We start from the raw sequence: 24,904 nt of genomic DNA, 5'->3' as shown, positions 1-24,904 counted from the left end.
AATATGAATTATGCTCATTGTGTTCTACAGGTCTTCCAGTAAGTAACATTGGGCTGACAAATACATAATCACATCCAGGACATTAGGCTTCTTTCAGCTATAGCACCAGGAAGCACGCTTGCTCATGAGATGTGAGCAGTCATTGGGGTGGGTGGCAGATGAGGTAGAATGGTGCAGTAGGTCAGGGCTGGTTACCAAAAGGAGGAAAAAGAGAGAGCTAGCCCCAGCATAAGTAGCTGTCAGTGAAACAACCAACCCAGACTGAGTTAGCTCACAGAGAAAGTCTGATTTGCTCCCTTCTCCCTCCTACTATTAATTGTCTCAAGTCCCCAGGTATGGGTCAGCAACCTGGTGACAGATCAGAGGATTTCTCTCCTTTCATTCCACTAGACTCTACAGGGGAATAGTGGGAGTATTAAATTCAGCCTGAATGAGCAAACATTTTTACTGAGACTTTGCTTAAGCAATTTTTTTTTTAATTTGAAGAATAAACTGATAGAGGAGCTACTTGTGACAAGTTAATAACAGTGTCCCATCATGTAGGAGATTATTAATCAAAGAAAGAAGAGGCCAAGGCAAGAGGCAACATGCTTCCCTTGGGGCCAGTATAAATATAAACTTATTTAGCCATGGAAGCAAGTTTGGCTGCTAAAAATCTCCATTTTTTTTTAAGCACACCAGACCTGAATCCCTCCATCTCAGATACTTAGTTCTCAGAAGAAGAAGATAAATATTTTATTTTCCAAAACTGCACCCAACAAAAAATAGGTGTGGTAACAAAATTTGGTGATACCTAGAATATTCAGATTCATGTCATAATCTGATTTTAGATAAAAGAGTAAGAGCTTCTTTTTACCTCATTAATTTATCACCTAGATTTAGTTGTCATATTTATGTAACTTTTTTTGGTTTTTTAGTATGCTATATCATGGTTTATCTATTTCTTAGTTGACAGCTCCAAAATTAACAACTCTGGTCCCATTGCACCTGAAATTTATTGCAAAGTATATTAGTAAAAAAAGAGAAAATGAACAAAAGACCACCAGCCTACTTCATACTCTTTTTTTTACCATGTCTGATCCAGACCACTGCAAAAGCATAAAGATTGTGCTTGCTCACTCCCGACCCCAGCCTCTCCTTTCTCTATATATACATATACATCTTGGGCCTCTCTAATCCATTCTCCACACTGCAGCCACACTTCTTAATTGTGAGTTTTATCATACTACCCATCCTCCAAAAACTCTCCAATTTTTCCAAAGATGACAGGGACCTATTCTATCTGGTCCTATTTATCTTTACAGCTTTAAACTGAAGACTTTCCTTTCATTTCAACTGGCAGTCCATGCCACCTTCAGCCTTGGAAGCTCATGATGTGCTGTGCCCTAAGCCTGCACTCACAATGCTGTCCATGGCCTGGTATTGTCCACTTGATTAAATGTTAGCTACTATTACAATTGTCCACTCATCTTCTCTAACACTCATATTAAGTTGAATATATCTGTTATTACCAACTACATACATCTTGTTCACAGAACTGATCATAATTTGGAAATATCTTCCCGTATGCCTTCAGACCAACTCCTCTTCCAAGGCGATTAGGGTACACATCTGGTTTTCCTGACACTGACAGCTCAGACCCTGCAGACTGCCTGAAATGTAGACTCTACAAAATGGGGGTTGGAGGGAAGGGATAATAAACTGACCAATGAACTAAAGAAAGTAAGAAGAGAAGCAAGCTTTGGGTGAGGCTGAGTTCTTTAGGTTCTACTTTTAGATATCAAATGGTTCTCAAATAAGTCCAAAGAGTCACTCATGTGCTTCAAGCTGTCTTATGGAAACCAGCTCGAGATAAATCTTACTCTGAGAATGGGAAGATATCTACAATATTCTCCAATGCTGGTTTTTTCAAGTTTGGTTCACTGTGACAAGCATATTTTTTTAAAAGACAGAAAACAGACTGAACAACAGGATAATGCTATTAACATAAGAGTAAATATTATTTATGAAATTTTGTTTTTGTGAATACAGGGTGTCTCTGTGAGAATATCTAATGAATTGTGATGAAAGTGTACATTCTTTTGCTATGGACTGCAATCAAAAAGCTTGAAAACCATGACATTAGAAGGATCTACTTCATATTGTAACTGTTCCCCCAATCCCTACTCAAACTATACCCGATCAAAAGTCACTTCTGATATTCCCATCTAGCAAAGCAAAAGAAAATGCATGATTAACACTAAAAACTCTGAAGTTTTGTGAAATGTGACTTAATTGATTCATCAAGGATATAACCAATTAAAAATATGCCTAAGGAAAATAGGAAGGCTAAACACAGATCTCATATCACACATGTGAATTTGGAGCAAATCTCTTAAAGGAAACTGAAAGTCAAGAGAGGATATCTGTACATTGGGAATAATTTTATGCACCATGTACAAAATGTAGATATAATGTTTGTAGAGTGACTAGCACATGGTGTGGCACATAGCACAGGGTTAAAGAACCTGGCCCTGGAGCATGATTGCCTGTGTTCAAATCCCAGCTCAGTCCCTAACCTCTTTATTACTGAAGCAAATTCCATAAGCCCTTAGTGTCTTCATATATGATGGCACACACTTCATAGGGTTGTTGGGAAATGAAGTCAGTTACAATTTATAAAGGGCTTTAAAATAGTGTCTGTAAGGTAGGAAGTAATGATTAAATGTTATCTACTATTACAATTACCTTTCTTATGACACCTTCAAATATGACAGGACTATGGTATTAACCCAATCAATTTATTTTATAAAGCTGTCCCTATTACTTTATATGAGGTAATTAAATGAAGATATTTTTGTCAAAGGCATAATTAACATGATTCCCACTAATTTAGCTCTTACTATGCATCAGATACCATGCTAGGTACTTCATGTGCATTATTACGTTTAATTACTTCCCAAAAACCTACAAAGGAAGTAGTATTTACCCCGCTTATGTTAATAATAAGAATCCTTTAAAAAATATTAGCAAGCTAACTCCATCAACATATAAAAAAGATTACATACCATGACTGAGGAGGATTCATATTAGAAAACCTAGTAATGGTATATAACTTTCTAATAAAGGACAAAACATACAACCATCTCAATAAACACAGAAAAAGCATTTGACAAAGGAAAACACTCTTCACAAATTTGAAATAGGTGGTAATTTCCTCACCCTATAAAGGACAACTACAATGAACCCTGCAGAGAACTTCATACTTAATGAAGGAAGACCAAATGTCTTCCTTCCGATGTTGAGAACAAGGCAAGAACATCTGCCTTCACTTTCTATTAGTACTAGAGGGGTTAGTCAAAGAAAGATAAAGGACATCCATGTTGGAAAAGAAGAAGTAAAACTGCCTTTGATTACAAACAACAGAATTCTTCACATAAAACATCATGAGGGAATCACAAAAGAACTATTAGAACGAATAAACAGGTATAATAGAGTTACAGGATACAAGATCAATATACAAACATCAATTATATATTTCTATTGAAGCAACAAATAATATAAAAATGAAATTAAGGGTATAATTACATTTGCAACAGTATCAAAAAAGAAGAAATACTTTAAAATGAAATTAATAAAAAATGTAGAAGGCTTATACACTGAGAATTACAGAGTGTTGCTTAGGAAATTTAAAGAAGATATAAGTAAACGGAAAAACACTTTATGTTCATAAACTGGAAGTCTCAATATTGCAAATATATCAATTCTGCCAAAATTGAGCTGTAGATTCAATGTAATCTCTAAATCTAACTTTTTGCATAAACTGAGAAGCAGACCCTAAAATTTATAAGAAAATTACAAACATCTATCATAGTCCAAAAATTTTAAAAAAATCAAACTTTGAGAATGAAAAAAGTAGGAATTTTCACTTCCAAATTTCTAAATGTAATAAATGTTATCAAGCTAGTGTGGTGTTAGCAAAAGGATAGACATAATCAATGGGACAGATTCTGGCTCTGTGGTAGAGCACTTGCCTCCCACGTGGGAGGCACTGGATTCCACCACATGAAAGTAAATAAACAAAATAAAGATACTGTGTCCATGTATAACTAAAAAATATTTTTTTAAAAAAGGTGAACGTGAATTTCTATAGCATACATTACAATTAACAAAAATGAACCACAGACTTAATGTAATTGCAAAATGAACAAAGCTTTCAGAATAAAATAGGACAAAATTCTGAGACCTTGAATTAGGTAAAAGTTTCTCAGATATAATATCAAGAGCATAGTTAACTGTAAAATCGATAAATTAGATTTGGATCAAAATTAAAAACTTTTGCATTTCATTAAAGAAATGAAAATGAAAGGAACTGAGTGGGGAAAATATTTGCAAAATACATAAATAATAAAGGATTATATTCAGAAGTCTCAAAGAACTACAACTCAGTAATATTACAAACAACCCAATCTAAAACATGGGACACACATTTTACCTAAAAAAATATTTATGCATGAAAAGATTCTGAACAACACTAGTCACAAGTAAAATGCAAACTAACCACAATTTTACACCCACCTGAATGGCTATACTAAATATGACAAACATTAATAAGTGTTGGCTAGTACATAGAGAACAGGGAACCGTCATACATTGCTGGTGGAAAATGTGAGTGCTGCAGTCACTTTGGAAAATAGTCTGTTTGTCAAAAAGTGAAACATAAAACTATCTTATTGTTCATCCATTCTATCCCTAGGTGTCTACTCCCAAAATATGAAAACATACATCTGTTCTAAAATTGTACACAAATGTTCATTACATCCTTATAATAATTGCCAAAAACTGGAGAGAAACCAAATGTTTCATTGGCTGATGAGTGTAAAGACAAAATATGGTATATCCTTGCAATGAGTACTACTATTCAGCATTAGACATGAAGGAACTACATAAATACATATCACAGTATGGACGAACCCTACATACATCATACTAAGTGAGCAAGCCAGACACAAGACTACAAAATTATAGTTCCATTTACATGAAATTACCAGAAAAGGCAAATTTATGGAGACTGAAAATAGATAAGTGGTTGTCTAAGGTTCAAGGTAGCAGTAGAAATTAACTGTGAATGGGGATGAGAGATCTTAGTGGGAAATTGAAAAAGCTCTATCGCTAATTTATGGTTGTGATTGCATCACTCAACAAAATTACTAAAACTCATTGCATTGTATACTCTGAATAGGTTAATTTTATGATATGTAAAAGATGCCTTAATGAAGTTGTTATATTTTTTATGAGACATCACACATATTTAAAAAAAAAAAAGGAATCATAGTGTATCGAGGCTAAATTGTTGTTCAAGAATTACATGTTAGGAAATTGTGGAGCCAGTACTGTGTCAAAAACCCTGCACTTAACACACAGGCTGAGCATACCATAGTCAATGAAATTCAGTGATAAACAGCATCCAAAGCTCATAATAAATCTCTCCAGCAAATTAGATGATTACTTAAATGTCCTTTAATTCAATTCTCAAAATTTAATTTATATGCCTTCTGAGTAGTCACATTCTCATGATGGAACATTTCTGATTTTCAGTCTGTTTTTAAGAACCAACTTTGTCCTAGCTACTAAAACCATAGAACAGTGAAACTGCATTTTTCAGACTTTGATCAGAGAGTACTCACAGCAGGCTTTTCACATCTTGAGAGAAGCATCATCCCTCCCAAGGAGAGATCTCTGAGGACAAGGCAAGGAGGAAGTTAGGGTGCACAGACCTATTAGTTAAGCACAAAGTTAAAATCTTAAAACTTTTCTTTAGAGTGCTGGCTCTTCATACCTCTTTTTTGTGTGTGTGTGTGTGTGGTTCTGTAATAATTTCCCAAGGTACATTTAATGTGAAATTCATTTTAAAATATTATTTCATCAAATTCACCATAACACAGAAAACCTATTTGCAGAAGTCAGATTTCAACAGTCTATACAAACTATACTCATTATTTTTTTAAGTGAAGTACCACAGTATGACAATGTGAAGTACAAGAAAGGTTAATGTCTTGGACAACATGAGAACAACAACTAAATTATCTCCGCTTTTACTTTGGAGGGAGACAATTTACACTCTGATCAAGTATTTTCATGACTTCTACCCATTAATGTATGCAAGCAGGAACGTCTCCATCAAGGCTTGGTGAGGGTCTCTGTTGGGAAAATGTAGGAAAATGGGCAGGCACTCATGTATGCCCTGGATACAGGGTCGTTTGCTGACACTTCCTTCAGGACAATTTGGAACTATCTCCTTAAAAAGCACATATTGGCAGTTGTTTTTTTGGGACTGGCTAACTCCACTTGGCATTATCTTCTCTAACTCCAACCATTTACCTACAAATGCCATGATATTATTCTCTTTTATTGCTCAGTAATATTCCATTGTGTATAACTGCCACTTTTTTATCCATTCATCTATTGAAGGGCATGTAGGTTGGTTCCACAGTTTAGCTATTGTGAATTGTGCTGCTATCAACATTGATGTGGCTGTGTCCCTGTAGTATGCTGTTTTTAAGTCCTTTAGGTATAGACCGAGGAGTGCTGGGTCAAATGGTGGTTCCATTCCCAATTTTCCAAGAAAAAGGAGGCTGATTCATAGTGGGATAGGGAGAGGGAGCATGGGAGGAATAGGCGAACTCTAGATAGGGCAGAAGGGTTGGAGGGAAGGGAGGGGGCATGGGGTTATTAATGATGGTGGAATGTGATGATCATTATTATCCAAAGCACATGTATGAAGACATGAATTGGTGTTAATACACCATGTATACAACCAGAGATATGAAAAATTGTGCTCTATATAAGTAATTAAAATTGTAATGCATTCCGCTGACATATATGAATAAATAAGTAAGTAAGTAAGTAAATAGAAGCACACGACAGCCTGGAAGTGTAGCTCAGTGGCAGAAAACTTACCTAGCATGAACAATGTAAAGCCCTAGGTTTGACTACCAACCAGCACCATCAAAAATGAGAAGAAAAATAAACAAGACTTCGAACTCTGTAATTTCATTGCAAGAAATTTTCACTATAAATATACTTGAAAAGTATGCCAGGATGTACTTGTAGACACTTTTTATTACATCACATAAATATTTTTTAAAAATTATACACCCATCAGTAGGGGAGCATGCAAATAAATTCATGCTACAGATTATACAGCAATTCCTTAAAAGAGGCAGATCTATATTCTGATCTTAAAATATTTCCAAGATATTAAATTATGAAGGCAAAGGGAAGAAAACAATATTTATACTACAGTATGTGGTAATATATAAAGATGCTCAGTGCACATAAAAAAAGATATTTTTAAAAACAATACATGCACAAATACAAAATAAAAATAGATATATTTCATAAATATGCTGCAATGTGCATGAAACTTTTCTGCAAAAATCTAGTTACCTAGATGAATGGATTATAACTCTCTTTTATTTGTATTTTAAAAGGCAAATAAATATAAGAAAAATATTCCTTCTACTCACATACAATATATGTTGTTGCCTCATCAGGAAAGGAACTAACAAAGACAAATGAGCTTCTAAATTGTATAAATTATCTAGGCTAGTGGTTTTCACGGTTAACTTCACATTTCTCTGATTATTGTACAAATGTTTCATCAAAAAAAGCTTTTATAAAATGTTTGTGTCCTATAGATAAATTCAAACAAGATGATTTTTAAATCTTTTTTTTCCTATAGATTCCCAGACCAACTTTTCTTTTACTCCTAGCTGATTTTTGTTGAATAAACCAAATCATTTTTGCTGTAGTATTTCCAACACTTGGTATTTTTGCAAATTTAATTCATGTCATGACTTGCTACATGATTTAAAACTCTCTATACTCTATGAAAATTGTGACTAGATCAGATTCAAGTTGGATTTATTTTTTGGCAAGACTACAGATGATATTGGGCACTTTTATCAGGAGGTAAACAATGATGTCTGTTTTGTGGTAGTATCAGACATTAATCATTATTGCCTAATGCCAAAATTTCCTTAGAGTGGTGAAATTTAATTTCTATCATTTCTTCTTCATATTTTATCTGGAGTACTTGTATAAAGAGAATCTTGATTTCATCAATTATGTGGTTACTCTGAGGCTTATAAATGAATAGTAAAATAAATGCTTAAATATTTCCTCTACTTACCACTTTTCAAAATGATTTGTTGGTTTCCTGGAATCCTCCAAAAGCAATTGAGACTTTATAAAAATACAAATGAACTCATGGAAGTGAACGCAAAGCATTTTGTCCTTTTGTGTTTGGCTTATTTCACTTAGCAGACTGTTTTCCAAGTATATGCATGTGATAGCATACATGAGAATTTCATTCCTTTTAAAGGCTGAACAATATTCCACTGTATGTATATACTATATATTGTTTATATATTAATCTGCCGATGGATATTTGGGTTGTTCCCTCCCTTTGACTATTGTGAAATGCTGCTAATAACATTGGTGTGTAAGAATCTGTACCAGTCTTTGCTTTCAATTATTTTGGGTGTATTTTGGGTATATGCCTAGAATTGTTGGTATGGTAACTCCATATTTAACTTTTTTTTGTACCAGGGATTGAACTGAGGGGCACCCGACCACTAAGCTACACCCCCAGTCCTAATTTGTATTTTATTTAGAGACAGGGTCTCACTGAGTTGCTCAGTGCCTCACTCTTGCTGAAGCTGGCTTTGAACTTGCAATCCTCCTATCTCAGCCTCCCAAGCTGCTGGGATTACAGGCATGCACCACCAAGTTTAATTTTTGGGGGAATTGTCAAACTGTTTTCTGCAATGGATGCATCATTGTTCATTCCCATCAGCAATGAACAAGGATTCCAATTTCTCCACATATTTTCCAACACTTGTAAGTTTCCATTTCTAAAATAGTAGTCATGCTAAAGAGCATGAATCTCACTGGGTCTTGGATTTGCATTTCTCTAATGTTTAGTAATGTTAAATATCTTTTCCACATGCCTATTGGGAAGTTATCTTTTTTGATAAATCTCTGTTCTGATTCTTCATTGATTTTAAAGCTGGGTTGCTTCTCTTTATATTATTGGGTTATAGAAGAGTTTTGTACATTCTAGATGCAAATATTTCTTTCAGATGTATGATTTGCAAGTATTTTCTCTCATTCTCTGTGGTGTCTTTTCATTTCTTGATAATGGTTTTGAAGTACAAAAGTTTTTAATTTTGATGGTGTACAGTTCATCTTTTTTAAGCACTTGTCCCTTTTATTTTATACTTAATAACCTAAGAAAAAAGGGTCTAATGCATGGTCTTAAAAAATCACTTCTATTTTTTTCCTAAAAGTTTTATACATTTAGCTCTTACATTTATGTCTATTATTTATTTTTCATTAATTTTTTATGTTGTGAGGTAGGGGGCCCAATTTCTTTTTCTTTTTCTTCTTCTTCTTTGTTTGCATTTGACCATCCAGATGTCCCACCACCATTTGTTGAAAATACTATCCCCCCGCCCCATTGAATTTCCTTGATACTTTGATAGTTTAGTTAAAAGTGAGTTGACTATAGTTGTGAAGGTTTTAGACTCTCAATTCTGTTTCTGGTCTATTTTTATGTCAGTATCACATAATTACTGTCTTGATTACCGTGAGTATATAGTAAGTTTTGAAATTGGCAAATGTGAGTCCTCCAACTCTGGCATATCTTTTCAATATTGTTTAACTATCCCATGAACTTCTTAAATTTTGGATCCCTTGAATTTCTATGTGAATCTTAAGATCAGTTTGTGAATTTCTGAAAGGAAGCCAGCTAAAATTTGGATAGAGATTGTGCAGAATCTATAGGTATATTTGAAGTCACATTGCTTGTTCAGTTAACAGTATGTTCTGGAGAGCAGACATAATAGTATATAGAGATATCTGTTATTCATTTTCCCATCTCTGTGGTGCCAGAGTGTAAGTATATCATGTGTTTACTCAAACTGTCCTTTATTGATGGAAATTCAGTTTGTTTCTGGATTTTTGCTATTACAAATAATGCAACCATGAAAACCTCATAACATGTCTTTTGTATTCTGCCCAGTCTTTGTTGTACATTCCTAGAAATGAGTTTGCTAAGACAAAAATTTGCTAAAACAGAAAGCAAAGGTATTTATAATTCTTTTTGACAGATATTGCCAATTTATCTCCATAGTGTGCATATCATTTTGAATTCATTCCCATCAATGTATGACAGTGGTAATGTTGCCATATTCTCTCTCTGGGATATGTCAAATTTCCAGAGGTTTATAACTTCAGTACACTAAGAAGCTTTGGAACTTCAGGAGTACTTACTTCTCTGTCTCATTAGTAGTGTTACAAAGTTCTCTAAGGATAAAATGCACCCTAAATACCTTCTTCAAAACACAGGTCAACAATCTCACTCCTGTGTATCTAGGTGCTTCTCAAGATTAAACCCCCAGAAGCTAAAATGTACACACATGGATAATTTAGAGTGTAGGTAGATTTGGGGAGGAGGAGTGGATAGAATGAAACTGAGAGAACTACCAGGGAACAATTATAATAAATGTCCCCTGAAACTTCCTTTTAGCAAGGAGAAACTTTGGCATCATCTCAGAGACACAAGACTCTTGGTCTGAGTTTATCTGCTCTCTTCTTAGTCTTTCCTGGTCTGTCCTTGCCAAACATAAACGAGATGTCAGCCTCAATGTCTTCCTGCTCTGCACTTCCACAGCACCCAGGAAATTTCCCTAAGATACAACATTTCAGGACCCTGACAGTAGATGGCTGTACTGCATTTATACTGTATTTGCACCATTCATATATATTCTTTTACCAGAATTCTTCACTTAACCGAGTAATTGGAGGATTCTGTACCTTGCTTATCTCTGTATCTGGACTTATAGCTTGGTATATAATGGGCACTTGTTTATTCAATGGCCAGTTTACAAGTATGTATTATCTCTGTCCTTATGCAAGGTACTGAGAATAAAGGAGTAAACCAAGGTCATGATTTTCCTCTTCTTGACGCCAGCCATCTATAAAAGATAAATGAGTATTTACACAAGAAATATGTAATTGTAAAATGTGGTAAGAGCTATGAAAGAAAAGTATAGAGTGGTATGATAGACACTAACAGAAGGACCTAAATTTTATTGTAGGGATCAAGAAAACCTCACAGAAACTATTATATATACTTGTGGGATTCAAGCCATAAACTATAGCCTCAAGCAAAATGTACCAAAATCTAAAGTTCACACAAGGGAAAAGATGGTGTGACATTTTAAAGTCACAGGACAGGTTGCAGATTACTTTTCTGATGTTCTGATGTCACCGTTGATTTTTCTGAAGACTGACCTTTCTCTGGACACAGCTTTGAATAATATTTTTTTGACCTGTCAGCTCATGTGTTCTGACTCTGGAGACGTTATTTTGTAAAGACTTTCCAGGGGGAAATTTGGCTCTTATTATTTTCTGTGAAATCTCCTGAGACAGTTACCTTAGAGAATAAGATAGACAGTAAACAGTCAAAGGGGAATAACATTGTCTTGCTCCCCATATAAAAAGAAAAGCCAAGACGCACGCTCAGAGCATAATGAGGAACAATTAAATCAGACTTACCCATGAGCATATCAGGGGTGCAGAAAAGAAAAATTAAGTGTTAGAAGTTAATAGTTTTTGTGCTCCTTGACAATAGTAGGCTAACTGCAGAGAGACCAATCCAAGTTGGTGAGCTGGGGTCCTTGATGGGATTAGAAATGGCCACTTGTGATTCTGAGATGGCTGGGCACCCTGGCTGGGATGACCTGGTGCAGAATTTGCTGAGTCACATTTGTTGGTTAGCTTTTCTCTAGAGTGGGCACAGAACATTCATTGGGCACCCTGGATTGTCCACCCCTCTGCCTCTCCAGCCAAGAAGACAATTAATTTCTTTATTGACTAAGGCACACAACTCCGAGAATTCCAGGGCATGGGAAGACTTCCCAGCATTTAACAACAGTGATTCTTACTCTGCCCTTCATGCTCCTCCCAGTGCCTCCATGTTAGTGCAACCTGTCTCCTTCACCTGAGTAGTGATTCCAGCCAAACCAGGCCAACTGGGTCTTCAGAAATGTCTTGATCTTTCATGACTCTGCCCTTATCTCAGGGCCTCTACTATCACCCCTATTTCTGATACCTGGCCATTGAAACTCCTTCAGGGAAGCAGAAAGAGAACATAACTTTTTTTTTTTTTTCTCAGACTAGATTATATTAAAGGACAAGTAGTGATTTTTGTTTCACCCAAACATATCATTTATCAAGTTAAACCACTATTTAAATTTTTTAATTGATTTGCAGTCATATTTAATTTTTAAATGTTTGGTTTTAAAATTGTAAAAGTAATGATACATATGTAAGTAAGATTAAAATGAAATCAAAGTTGATACTGAGGGTCTTAGAGAATCTGGGGAGTAGAAATACAAATTTGCCATAACATAATGTGTCATCCATCATCTTACTCATTTTTATAAAGGAATAAATATTAATTCTTACCTTAAAGGAATGTATTTGAAGATATATGAGATTATGCATATAATAGTTTAGTGTGGCACCTCAAAAATAATAAACCCTCAAAAGTGTTAGCTGTATCAAAACTAGTGACTTCACATAGGTATGTCTTTGTGAAATTCCCCCCAAGAATCTTCTTCTTGAATATACATCCCATGATTGTACTTTACAATTCACCAAACTGAGTCAGTGAGGATACCTAAGGATTGCCTTAGGCTGAGCCTAAGCAACTCCATTTTAAAAACTCCAATTTGAAACCTGCGGTCTCAGATGGCACACCTAACAGAGCCCTCCAGTATGGCCCTCAGACATGTCACTTCCCCTCAAACAGAGTGAAGCCTCTGGCAGGCTGTCCTAGCCTGATAAGAGGGAAAGGCAAGAAGATCAGGGTGGAAGATCAGATGTTTCTGACCCCAGGGTAAAGGATGTTATGGAGAAATCCAGTGGTAGCTGATAAAGATTGAAGGAGGGGTCAAAAGCCCCCAAATGCAGTATAAATAATGGAGCTAATGAATAGGGATTCAGCCAGCCAAAACAAGGATGCACTAGAGCTAGAGAGCCTGATGAGGACCTGGATTGACATGCCATCACTTGTCATCGTTTTCCTGATCCTCTGAGTGATCCTCACAGTCCTCAAACTCTACCACTTCGTCTGGACTCTGGTGAGAGCCATAACTTCCCCATATGACCCTCTCCTCAATCGGTCATCCACTCCAAACCAGGAGAAGCCTGCTTTGGTCCCCGGGGACCTGATCACCGTGGTCTGAGTGAGTGTGCATCGGCTGGACTTGGAGCCTAAGTCTAAGAATTTTGATTTGACATTTGAGCTTAGCATGCAGAGGGAATGTCTGTCACGAGCCTGTCATGATTAAGTATGTTTGGTGTGCTTAGAATTAATCTAGAATTGTTTACTGAGAATTGATTATGTCTATTGCAGTGCCTAGCATTAAGGATTGTCGTTTTCTTGATTAAGAACCTATAGTGTGAAATTGCATTGAGTAATTTGAGTGGATAAAGCATTGAAAAGGGCAGAAGCGCATGGACATTCTTTATTTCTCCCCCTCGACTGTATCGTCACAATTTTGCCCTCTCACAACAGTACTTCACCCAATTAAACTGCAATCCTGTTTAAACCCACCAATATGCTTAAAAACAGCAATAAAACACACTAGCGCCGACTAGGTGCAGTCTAAAGCAAAAAAAAAAAAAAAAACAGACCTGTGCTGATCACATTCACTTTAGATTTATAACCAGAAGTCAAAAATGGATTCTTAGAAAATCCCATTCTAAGTCTCCATTAAGTTCTTTCTCACTTTCTTCTACTTTGGAGCATCTCTTCAAAATTTCCTAAACTCTGCCCACCTTGCAGATGACATCAAAGGGAAACAGAGGTAAGGGCATGAGAACTTCTTCATCAGCCCATCAATAAACCCACCCGCCCACATGCAGGTCCACTTATATCCTCTCTTTCCTCTCCTAGGGCAGTGAAAGAAATGTCCTTACTTCCGCCCAAGGCCAGCCATTCACCTGTACCCTGAGTCACCTGCACCTCGTCACCTACAGGATCTCACCTGGTAATTGTCCCCTTTCTGTCCTATTTACCATTTCCTCCCTTAATTGGCTCATGCCCTTTAGCATTCAACCTGTTTATGCACGTCTTAAAATATATATAAAAGTTTGTAAATAATATTTTTATTTGTAAATCTATAAATTTGTAAATAATAAATACTATTTTCAAATAATAAATACTATGAATAATACATAATATAAATTAAGTAAATGTATACAATTAAATATTTAAAATGTATATTATAGTCTGCAGTGATACATATAAGAAGGGAATGGAACATAACTAACTAGAATTTATTTTGGGGTATCATGGTTGATTTATGATCTGCAAATCAAACTTTCTTCATCATGCAATAGAAATGATCTCAATAAAAAAGAAAAGGTATTTGATAAAATGTAGTTCACATTCATGTTTAAAACTTCCAGCAAGGGAGGAAACTCCCTTATCGCAATAGAGAATATCTACAAATAGCCTACACCAAACATCAGATGAAATTTAGAAATATTATAAAAGCTTCCCTGTGAACTGAGGAAAAGACAAGGATGTCCATTATTATTTATTCACTCAACAATGTTATCAATGCACATGCCAAGGGCATGGAAATAAAAGGTAAGAAGATTGGAAAGCAAGAAATAAAGCTGTTATTTTTAGTAAATGACATGATTGTAAACATTGAAAATCTACAGGAGTTAATAAGCAAATTTAGCAAGGTCACTGAACACAAGGTTAATAATAAATTGTATTTCAGATACAAGCAACAAACTACTAGGAAATAAATTTTTGATAAATAATACCACTTGCAATATTATCAAAAACATCAAATGCCCAGGAATAAATCTAAAGATAGATATGTTAGATCTCTATGCTCAAAATTACATTTAAAACAAAGAAGAAAATTAAAGGATACTTAAATAAGTCAGGAAAAATAAATAATGTATGAATTGAAAGATCAAATATTTTTTAAAATGTTAATTCTCTCCGAATTAATCTATAGAATTAAGCTATAGATTCAACGATACCCATTATAAATGCCTACAGTTTAAAAATACAAACTGAAAAGCTAATTATGAAATTGCAAAATGCCACCTACAGCCAACATAATAAAAAAAATTTATTATTACTGCATATTTGGTATAAAGTTATAGTAATTAACAGTGTGGTAAATGTGCCAGGGAATATAAGTAAATGAATGGAAAACAGTTAAGTAACCCATCCCTGTCTGGTGACTTGATTAATAACACATGTGGTACCACTGTACTGCTGGGCTGTTCTCATCTGGTTCCCTGAATCTTCTTCTTCATGAGAACTATTAGAGCCTTCTGGGTCTAGTCCTTAGTCTGTGGCTTCAACCTCATCCCTCCAAAGCCCCTTCCTTCCAGTCCTTGGTTTAAACAGCATCTACAGGCCAAGGATTTGCATGTGGGTTGTTGGACTTCTCCTTAGTCTGAACTTCTCTCCTGAACTCCAGATTCATCTCCTATTCAACAGCTCTATTTGAATCACCAACAGGCAGCTCAAAGATAACAAGGGTAAGATAAATTTCCTGTTTTTCATGAGGAATCTGTTCCTATTCAGATCTCTCTATCCCAATGAAAGACACAGGATCCTAATTGCTCAGCCAACAATCTAGAAGTCATTATTTATTTTCCTGTTTCTTTTAGCCAGGGGGGCAGGCATATTTTCCAAACAAGGCCAACTGGATTCTCTCCCAGCACTTTGTTTTTGTTTTTGTTTTAAAAATATATATATATATTTTTTAGTTGTAGTTGGACACAATACCTTTATTTTATTTATTGATTTTTACGTGGTGCTGAGGATCGAACCCAGGCCTCCCATGTTCTAGGCAAGTGCTCTACTACTGAGCCACAACCCCAGCCCCTTTGAATCTTGAGTAGGTGACACAATGTTAGACAATTGTTTGGAGCTGACTCATCTCGACCCAGATGGCCTCAAGAGCTTTTCTATTAGTCCCTGCTACCCTGATTCCCAGAACAATCTTTGTCCTAAGCCCAGCTTCTTCAGCTTTGCTTCAGCTGTAAACCATCCCACATCTTTACAGTGAATTGCTTTTTTGCTCAAATTTCTTTTTCTTTTTTTTCCTGGTACCAGAGATTGAGCCCAGGGGCACACAACCGCTAAGCTACATATCCAGCTGGGGTGTTTTATTTTTTTGTTTGTTTATTTTGTTTCATTCTGTGGGTACTAGGGATTGAACTCAGGGACACTCTACCACTGAGCCACATCTCAGCCTTATTTTGTATTTTATTTAGAGACAGAGTCTCATCGAGTTGCTTAGCACTTTGCCTTTGCTAAGGCTGGCTTTGAACTCTCAATCCTCTGGCCTGGACCTCCTGAGCCACTGGAATTACAGGTATGTGCTACCACCTCTGGCTTTAGCTCAAATGTTGAATGAGTCCTTGTGTTGTTTTCAAAAAAGCAAACTCTTCCAAAGTGGATAAGAAAATGATAAGTCAGTGCCTGTATTATAAAGACTTAGCTAACTTCCTGTTCATTAGTCAGTCAACTGTATTTGGCACGATCACAGGATGACACTACTTCTCTGCCAAGGTTTTTTCAGGGACTTCTCTCCATTCTTCTCCATCCAAATTTATCAGGGTCATACCAAGACAAATTCTGCCTTGAAGCCTTTCAAAGAGCCATAAGAAATCAATAACCTCAGGGAGCTCTCAATTCCCTCAGTAGTTTTCTGGGATTTTGTTTTTGTTTTTTGTTACCATTTACTCGGTCATTTTGTCAATTTTTAAAAATGTTTCATGTATTGTGGTGTATTATTTGTAAAACTAGCCACAAGGAGTCCTCAGCCTGGCCTTGGCAATACTGACTTTGCCAAGTCTCCCACCAGAGGTGGAGCCTATTTTTCCACTCTTTGAATCTGAGCCTGACCTCATGATTGGCCTTGGCCAATGGGATATTAGAAAATATGATTCAGGCCGAGGCTGAAAAAGCACTTACTCATGAAGTCTGTTTCCTTCACTGCTGGGAACCCTTCCACCCAGGCATGAATACAGGGCTATTAGCAGAAGAGAAAGAAGCAGCAAGTCCCTGGTAGAGGACTTTAGATGGCTGATTTGATATTGCATATAGCTTCAATTAAATTGGCTCAGATTAGAACTTCCTGACCAGTCCACAGAATCATGAAAATAAACATATTCTGGTGACGGGGGGCCAAGGGAACATTCCATTTCTGGGAGGAGCTTATTAAGCACTTACTTTGTGAGGTACTTTATACACATATTTTTATCACTCATAGCTATGTCCTCTAACACAAGTATTGCAATTACTCCTCCCACTCATGGAGAAAACCAGGAAGAATACCTAGCGCGACTGGCCTGATGGAGAAGGGATTAAAACCCATGCCCTCTGCCCCCCAGTGCTGGCAAAGAAACCAAAGTGGGCAATGATTATATGTGGGTATGTTTCTGAGTGTGTGAAGGGTAGCACTGATGTAATGGGGAGAAGAGCAACAGATCAGGAACCAGAGGCCTGGTGCTACCACTGACTTTATTCATTCACTCATTCAACAGATATTTCTTGAGCCCTTACTGTGTGCAGGGTAAGAGTCAGGATGAGGCAGGAAAAAAAGACAAACACACCTGCCTCATGGAGTTTATATTCTTGTGGCACATGAAAGACAACAAACAAATTCTGCTTCTTAAGTTTCACAGGACAGCTATAGGGGCTAGTATGGGGGGAAGAACAGGGACTTTGAAGTAGGGATTCTTGGGTGTGAGTACTGGCTCTGTCAGTTTCTGTCCGTGTCACTGTGGGAAAAGCCCTTGGCCTCTCTGAGATTTTGTTTCTTCAGGTATAGAATGGGACAAGTATCCCCACCAACTAAGTTTGTTAGGATGAACAGAGGCTACCATGTGTGTAAAACCCTGAGTAACAGGCCCCAGCATCTATAGGGAAGTTATTAGTGACATTAGTGACACTGTGGCCCTGAAGCCCACCGTCAATGACTCTGTGAAGTGACTCCAGCACTGAGTGCAGGCAATAAAGGCTGCTTCCAGGGGACCTGTATCTGGGCTGTGTTCAGCCATCTGAACAGGCCCCTACAGCTCTCCCAGTACAGGTGTTCTTTCCCCTTAAAACAGAGGATCTTGTCTTATTTACTGAAACCACTCAGGGCCCCTTTTGTTCACCAGGACAAGGGGCAAGAGAGGCCCCAGGCGCCCTGTACAGCTGCAGGCTTACTCTCAATTAACAAAAGCCACCCAGGGAGCAGGTGCTGGGGGATGGCTTGTTTGTCTTCGGGATTCCGGTTGCCAGGGCTCTGTGAACAGCCCTCAGGGAGGAACTTGCAGGAAGATTTTATTTCCTTTTTTTAGATGCCAGCCCTGTCTGGCAGCCTTCACTTGATAACCTGGCCTCTTTCTGAGGACTGTGTTCCTTCTTAGGGCCAGGTCCATGGAGGCTGGTAAGATAGAATTTTAATTCTGAGTGTTCTTCCCCCTTTAATACCACACATTGAACTCTTTCCCTGAAGCACAACACCACACACACAGTGCACTGTACGTAGTCTCTGTGCCCTTGTCACAGTTTACATATTCAGATGCCACTTGATTAATAGATCTCTCCCAGTTAATAGCACTATCAGGCAGGTCAGGACTCAGTTCACTCCTGCTCACCACTGAATCCCCACAGTGTGGGTCTCTGCTATATTAGTGACCAGACTTAACAAACAAGTACAAGATACCCACTTGAATTGGAAATTTAGATAATTCAGGAAAATATATCTTGGGTGATACTGGGGACATAGGCTAAAAATTATTGGTCATTTATTGGAAATTCAAATATAACTGTGTATTTTATAGGGCAACCTTTCTTATAACTGGTTTCAATGTTCAGTACATATATATATGAAAGAAGAAATGGATGAGGCTAAGGCATGAACAAAACTAGAAAACTAAAAGCACACATTTCTCTGGAAGCACACACTCATTTTAGGAAGGTGCTGCCATTTTGAAGGATGTTGGTAGGACTACTGGAGAATTTTCATTTTTCTATTGGATTGTTTTTCTAATTGCCTGCAATTGCAGAAAAGTTTGCAAATATCATATATATATATATATATATATATATATATATATATATATATATACATATGCACAGACTAAACATTAGTATAAAGCTTGTTTAAAAAAGAATTTGGGTTTTCTCTCAGTCCGAAACTGTATTTTTCTAAACACCTGTCCAGAGGTTAGGGTCATTTTGAGCATGGATGAGAAGATTATCCAAAACAATATGGAAAAGTCTATAAGCCACAGCAGTAAAATAGAGAACACAGGTAAGCAGGAGTTAAAACCATATTGCTGTTGTTTTATAAACAATTCAAAACTTCTTAGGAAAAATCAGCTCCCAAGTCTCTTGGGATGTAAAGATAAGTCTAACGGTTAAAACCAGAATACAAGTCTTGATTAAATTGCCTATAATATGCAATTTGATGTTTTCAGTTTGATTTGCAAAATGAGAGTAAAAAAACAAAACAAAACAAATAACATAGCCCTAGAAGAGAATGAATTAAAGACACTTGCCTTGAAAGACCCTAGCCCAGTTAGTCCAGTTACCTAAGGCCAAGATATGAAATCAAGATACCGGGCTTGTCATAAACAGGCTCAGGCGCTGGATGTGCTTTCCATATAACCGGTTGAGAAAGGACAGAGCACCCACATCCTGAGGCATGAATGAATAAACAGGAACAGATAAGCAGGAACAGAAAGAATAGAATGCAGACCTGTGGTTTTTGGAATGCAGACCTGTACCCCCTAGGTGGCCTATATGCTAGATTTAAACAAACCAATAAGAAACCTGTTGCTTCCCGCGCGCGCGAAACCTGTCCCAAACCCTATAAAAATCTCTGTATCCCCAAGCCCGGTGTGCCAGTTCACCAAAGCTCCCGCTGAGGTTCTGCTGGACACCCGCAGGCACCTGTGTCCCAATAAACCTAAACCTCTTGTTTTTGCAGCCAGTGTTTCATGTGATTCTCCTTGGACAGGGAAACGGGGGTTCTTTCAAAAAAACGGGGAGTCTTTCAGCCTCCCCCCTAACTTTCCATGATGCTTTGGGAATAAGCATCCTTTAAATTTGTTTTTTGGATGACCTTTATATCCATGGAGCAGGGAACTATAAAACTAACATATATATGCTGGGTCCTGAGCAGAGCATCTTATCACAGTCATGAAAACAACCCTAGTTTTACATGTTATCTTCTAACCATGTGATCTAAAATGACAAACTACTCATAATAACATTTTTATAAGCATTGCAAGATGCTCCATAGTTGTGGAAAGATTCACTTAAAACCACTATACTGTACTTAGTGGGGGCCAAAGATTTTTTTATCAAAGCTTGAAAGGCAAAAGAGTTTTCTGCTATACTTTTCAGAATGACCCATTCTTGGTTGCCAATTCTAAAAACATGAGATGTGTTTGTGGGGTAGAGATGGGGTCCTCTTCTCTTCCTCTACCAATGTTGAGATGCCCAATATTGTTCTTTTGTGAGATTTGGTGTGAGAAGAACAAGAAAAGAATATACATGTGCATACTCACACACACATATACACACATATATGTATGTATATGGATTTATACCACACATATGTATGTATGTGCATGTTACATATGTATATATGTACGTGTGTGTATGTGTACCTATATACATACACATGTAAGTGTGTATATCATGGTCTCACCAGGTCAGCATTCATGGAGAACAGAATGTTTTCTGGGATGACATCAAATTGGAAAATAACAGAATTTTTAAACTTTGTCCAGCTTAAAGTCTTATACCCCCATGTTTTAGAAACATGGGAATAGAATGATATCAATTTTGGTCACATAGCAACGAGGGACAGACACAAAAAGGCAAAGTTCTTACAAAGTGTCCTTGGCCTTAGAACAGAAAATTGGTTGGTTGAACTTTTAAAGAAGGAAAATATGACTTGGAACAAAGGGAAGCTACGAAATGACAGCACCTTGTCATTCTTAGAGTGAAGGGGAGGGGGAGGCAATTTGATAAATGCTAAAGAAGACAGAGCTGTATCCATTTTAACTTTTTACATGGCAGCATTTTGAATAGGCCATTCTAAGATGCTGATTAAATACACTGAGGCTGAGTCAAAATTAGACTCTTACCAAGTCTGAGTAGTGCATGAACTATAATAGATCTATTTCCAAGTCACACAGAACCATCTTCTTTTCAACTGTGGCACAGAGGCTTTGAGAAAATTGTATATTAAGTGAAACTGTGTTAATTAAAGATGGATTGAGGCAGGTTTTATGCACTGATTCCTCCAGAAGGTTGTCCCTAAACACATAGTGAAATCTCAATTATTTTTCCATTAGCATTCTCTAGATAAAGACTTTTTCCTTCCTTTACTGGTAAGTAAGAACTGCTTGGTATGCATATTTAAATAACAGTCTTACTGAATTAGCTTTAAGAACTGGCTCTTAACATAATGGATGCATTACAATGTAGAGTAAAATGAAGGAGAAACATAAAGACCTCTAAGCACAAGAAAAGAGCAGGAGGTAATAGATATTGCAAGCTTCCAGCCATTTTCTAAGCCTTGAATTATGGTAATAGCATAAGTTAGCTCTAGCTCTGTTCAAACCCACTGGGCAAGAAATGGCACCCAGCCCTTTCCAAGTCACAGGTATATCTGTGGCTGCTTATGAAGCACACTACACAGAAAACAGCTTAATTGCCTATTATTTTAATGAGAAAGTGCTTTGTACAAGTTTCAAAGAACCAATTTTATGGCCAAAGAGGCCACACTTTGCACCCAGTCTCTGTCCCACAGGGATAGCTTTATGCAAAAAACCATCATTAGAATGGAAGTCATCAAACTATTACTTTTCAGTCCATTTAGTTACAATGCTTTAAAAAAAAAAGTAGGGCAAAGGGAACTCTGATGACTGAACTAAGGTGTCTTTACTTTAGAACCAAAGAAATCGAGGAGATCAAAAACCCTTAAGGAAGATCTATAAATGGATGGCGTTGGAGAAGATAATGCTAAGCGAAGTTAGCCAATCCCCCCAAAACAAATGCTGAATGTTTTCTCTGATATAGGAGGCTGTCTAATAGTGGAGTAGGGAGGCAAAGTGTGGGAGGATTAGATGAATTCTAGATAGGAAAGAGGGGTAAGAGGGAAAAGAGGGAAAAGGAGGGGGCAGGGGATTAGCAAGGATAGTGGAATGTGATGGACATCATTATCCAAAGTACATGTATGAAGACACAAATTGGGTGTAAACATACTTTATATACAGAGATATGAAAAATTGTGGTATATATGTGTAATAAGAATTATAATGCATTCTGATGTCATTTTTTTAAATCAATAAAAAAAAGAAAAGATCTAAATGAGCATTTTGCAAGTACACACCTGCCAATGAGATGTGTTTATGTAATCGTATTTAAGGATGAAATTGGAGTGTCTCTTTTCCCAGGCTCTGTCAAATCACTTACCACAAGTTTACCAGGAAAGGGTGCTCCAGGCCCTGCATGATCTGTAGCTCCTTGAAGACGTTCCTCACTTCATTGCGCTCCACACACTTTTGTTTATTCATGTACTTCATAGCATACATCTTCTTGGTATCATTCTTCTGCACGATGCAGACCTAAGGATGCAAACCCAAGTGAGCAAGTGACTAAGGACACAATGGAATGTGGCTATGAGGGACAAAACAGGACCTGTTCCTTAGCATGGCTGAGGTGCCCCATCACCTGCAAATTCTCTGATGTTAAAGTCCCCACTTAGCTCTGATTTCAGAGCAAAAATTTCCTTTTCTCCCCCCTGCATCAGATAAATTCTTGAATCACTGCTTTCTCAAATAAGTTGGCCTAGCTTTGCTTCTGGAATTATTTGGACAGCATTTAAATCTGCCTCCATATATCAGGAATTGTCTAGTAACAACATCCTTATTCCTGCTTTAAGAGGCTGCAATGGGCATGGCTACATTGTCAAGTTGAACAGTACTGTGCAAACAGTGTCTGTTTACCCCCATAGGAGATGTAAAGAAAAGGACTCAAAGCACTAGAAACATCAAATACAATGTCCATGTTTGTGAAATTTCCTTAGAGGCCCATATAGTACCTGATAAAGCGAAATGCAAATTTAATCTGAAGTATGAAATATTATTCTTAAAATATGTCTCCACTGAGAAACTAATAATCGGAGTTTGAAACTGGAAAGTTCTTACAAAATTTAGACTGTATATTTTTTATGGTAGATTTTTGAAAATAAAAGCATGGTACATCTGGGAAAAAGAAAATTGATATCAGGTGCTTCTTTTCTACCGGAAAGAATTAACTCCACACTGACAAGATAACTACTACTGGAGATACAGCTGGAACAATTTGAAAATCATTCCACAATCTTAATATCCATTAGAATAGAGAGCAAAGAGTAGAGAACTCTGGAGAAAGTAAACAGATTTGGCTTAAATGAGACAATTCTAAAAACAGGATATAGTTGTCATGTAGCTGCATTTCACATACTTTTTTTAAATTATGGTGATAATTTCATAAAAAAATCAATTATAAAACTTCTCTGAATTGCTTTTCCAAATGATCCCAATAACTCAATAATCTGAATGTTCTCAAACCCTCTGTTTCTTAAGCTATGCTGCTCTGCTGGTGGTTAATCAATTTGGTTCTCACCTTCCCAAAACTGCCTTTCCCAATGGCTCGCAAAATTTCAAAGTGGTCAAAGTTGACTGCAAAACAACAAAAAAGAAGAACATTATGAGTGATTATCAATTGCTCTTTAGTAGCTAATCAGTAATAAACAAAAATTGGTCTAAGCTGAAATACCATGTTTAAACCCACATGCCAATTACCTTAAATGCCAATTTATTCATCCAATAAAGACTTATTGGGCACAGTGCTCAGTGCCTGGGAGATATTAATAATCGAGTAAAAATAAAATATATGCTTTATGAAGCCTAAAGTAAATACAGTAGGGGATCTATAGAGATAGACTTATGGATTAAATAGTCATAAAATAAATGGAAAATTAAAACTCATACAGAATGTTAAGAAAAATAGAGGTTGTAGGGCTCAAAGCACATAGATCAGGGGGTTGGGCACAGGCAGCAAGGTCAGGAGAAATACCTCTGAACACAATGATCATGAAAAGAGACCTGGTGCTAAAGGACGGTGTCTCTACATAGGACCAGCACTTTAAAAATATTCTCCTTGTCTACTCTGTCCCTACAAACACTCCTTTTATCTAAATGATTTCAGTTTCCCAAATAGGAAACGTCTATGCCCAGAAGTCTGCAGAATAAGCTCATCTCCAACGCATAGAGAGCTAACAGATAAGGATGTTTATGTGTACAGAAGTCCATTCAAAAGTGCTCTGAAACTGAGATGACCATCCACATGTGCCAGTTTAAATCTTTGGCTCCTAGCAGTAGGAAGCAGCAGAGGTTTAGTGTGCAGGCTGCAAGGTCTCTGAGGTGAATGCTCATGAATGCTTGGTGATGGGAAGAAAAAACTCTATAGTTTCTCCCTGACTGGTGACAATCTTTCCTTTCTTGCCCTGATGACCTTGAAAAATATTTGACCTTGTTTACTGGTTCTGAAATATAGATGGGTAAATTCATATGAGCAATTTTAAGAGTATTTTCAGAAAATATAGTGAAACTCTACAAGAGGCTACTCATCTCTTTGAAAGACCTGCTTTGTCCCTTTTTTTTTTCAAGAATAATTAGATTATCCCCTTCTGAAGAGCAAAGAGGTGGTAAGGGGTCAGCTGGAGATCTTGCTGAGTTTTCTGAA

General features: G+C 36.9%; 1 protein-coding gene across 1 annotated transcript in view; it reads right to left on the bottom strand.

Annotated features, from left to right (window-relative positions):
- The window catches only part of Stk32a (serine/threonine kinase 32A), an 85,262-nt gene extending 61,429 nt beyond the window's left edge, over window positions 1–23,833 (bottom strand). The window contains exons 1-2 of the mRNA XM_026384437.2: window positions 23,783–23,833; window positions 22,589–22,740 (exon numbers count right to left, since the gene is read on the bottom strand). Of these exons, the coding sequence (XP_026240222.2) occupies window positions 22,589–22,707 (119 nt within the window). The 5' untranslated portion in view covers window positions 22,708–22,740; window positions 23,783–23,833. The remainder of the gene's footprint in view (window positions 1–22,588; window positions 22,741–23,782) is intronic.
- Between the last annotated feature and the right edge of the window lie 1,071 nt (window positions 23,834–24,904).

Source organism: Urocitellus parryii, chromosome 1 (genome assembly GCF_045843805.1).
Source record: "Urocitellus parryii isolate mUroPar1 chromosome 1, mUroPar1.hap1, whole genome shotgun sequence".
In the NCBI taxonomy this organism is placed as follows: Eukaryota; Metazoa; Chordata; class Mammalia; order Rodentia; family Sciuridae; genus Urocitellus; species Urocitellus parryii.
Note: the sequence above shows the minus strand (reverse complement) of the source record. Positions and strands in the feature narration are given on the sequence as shown.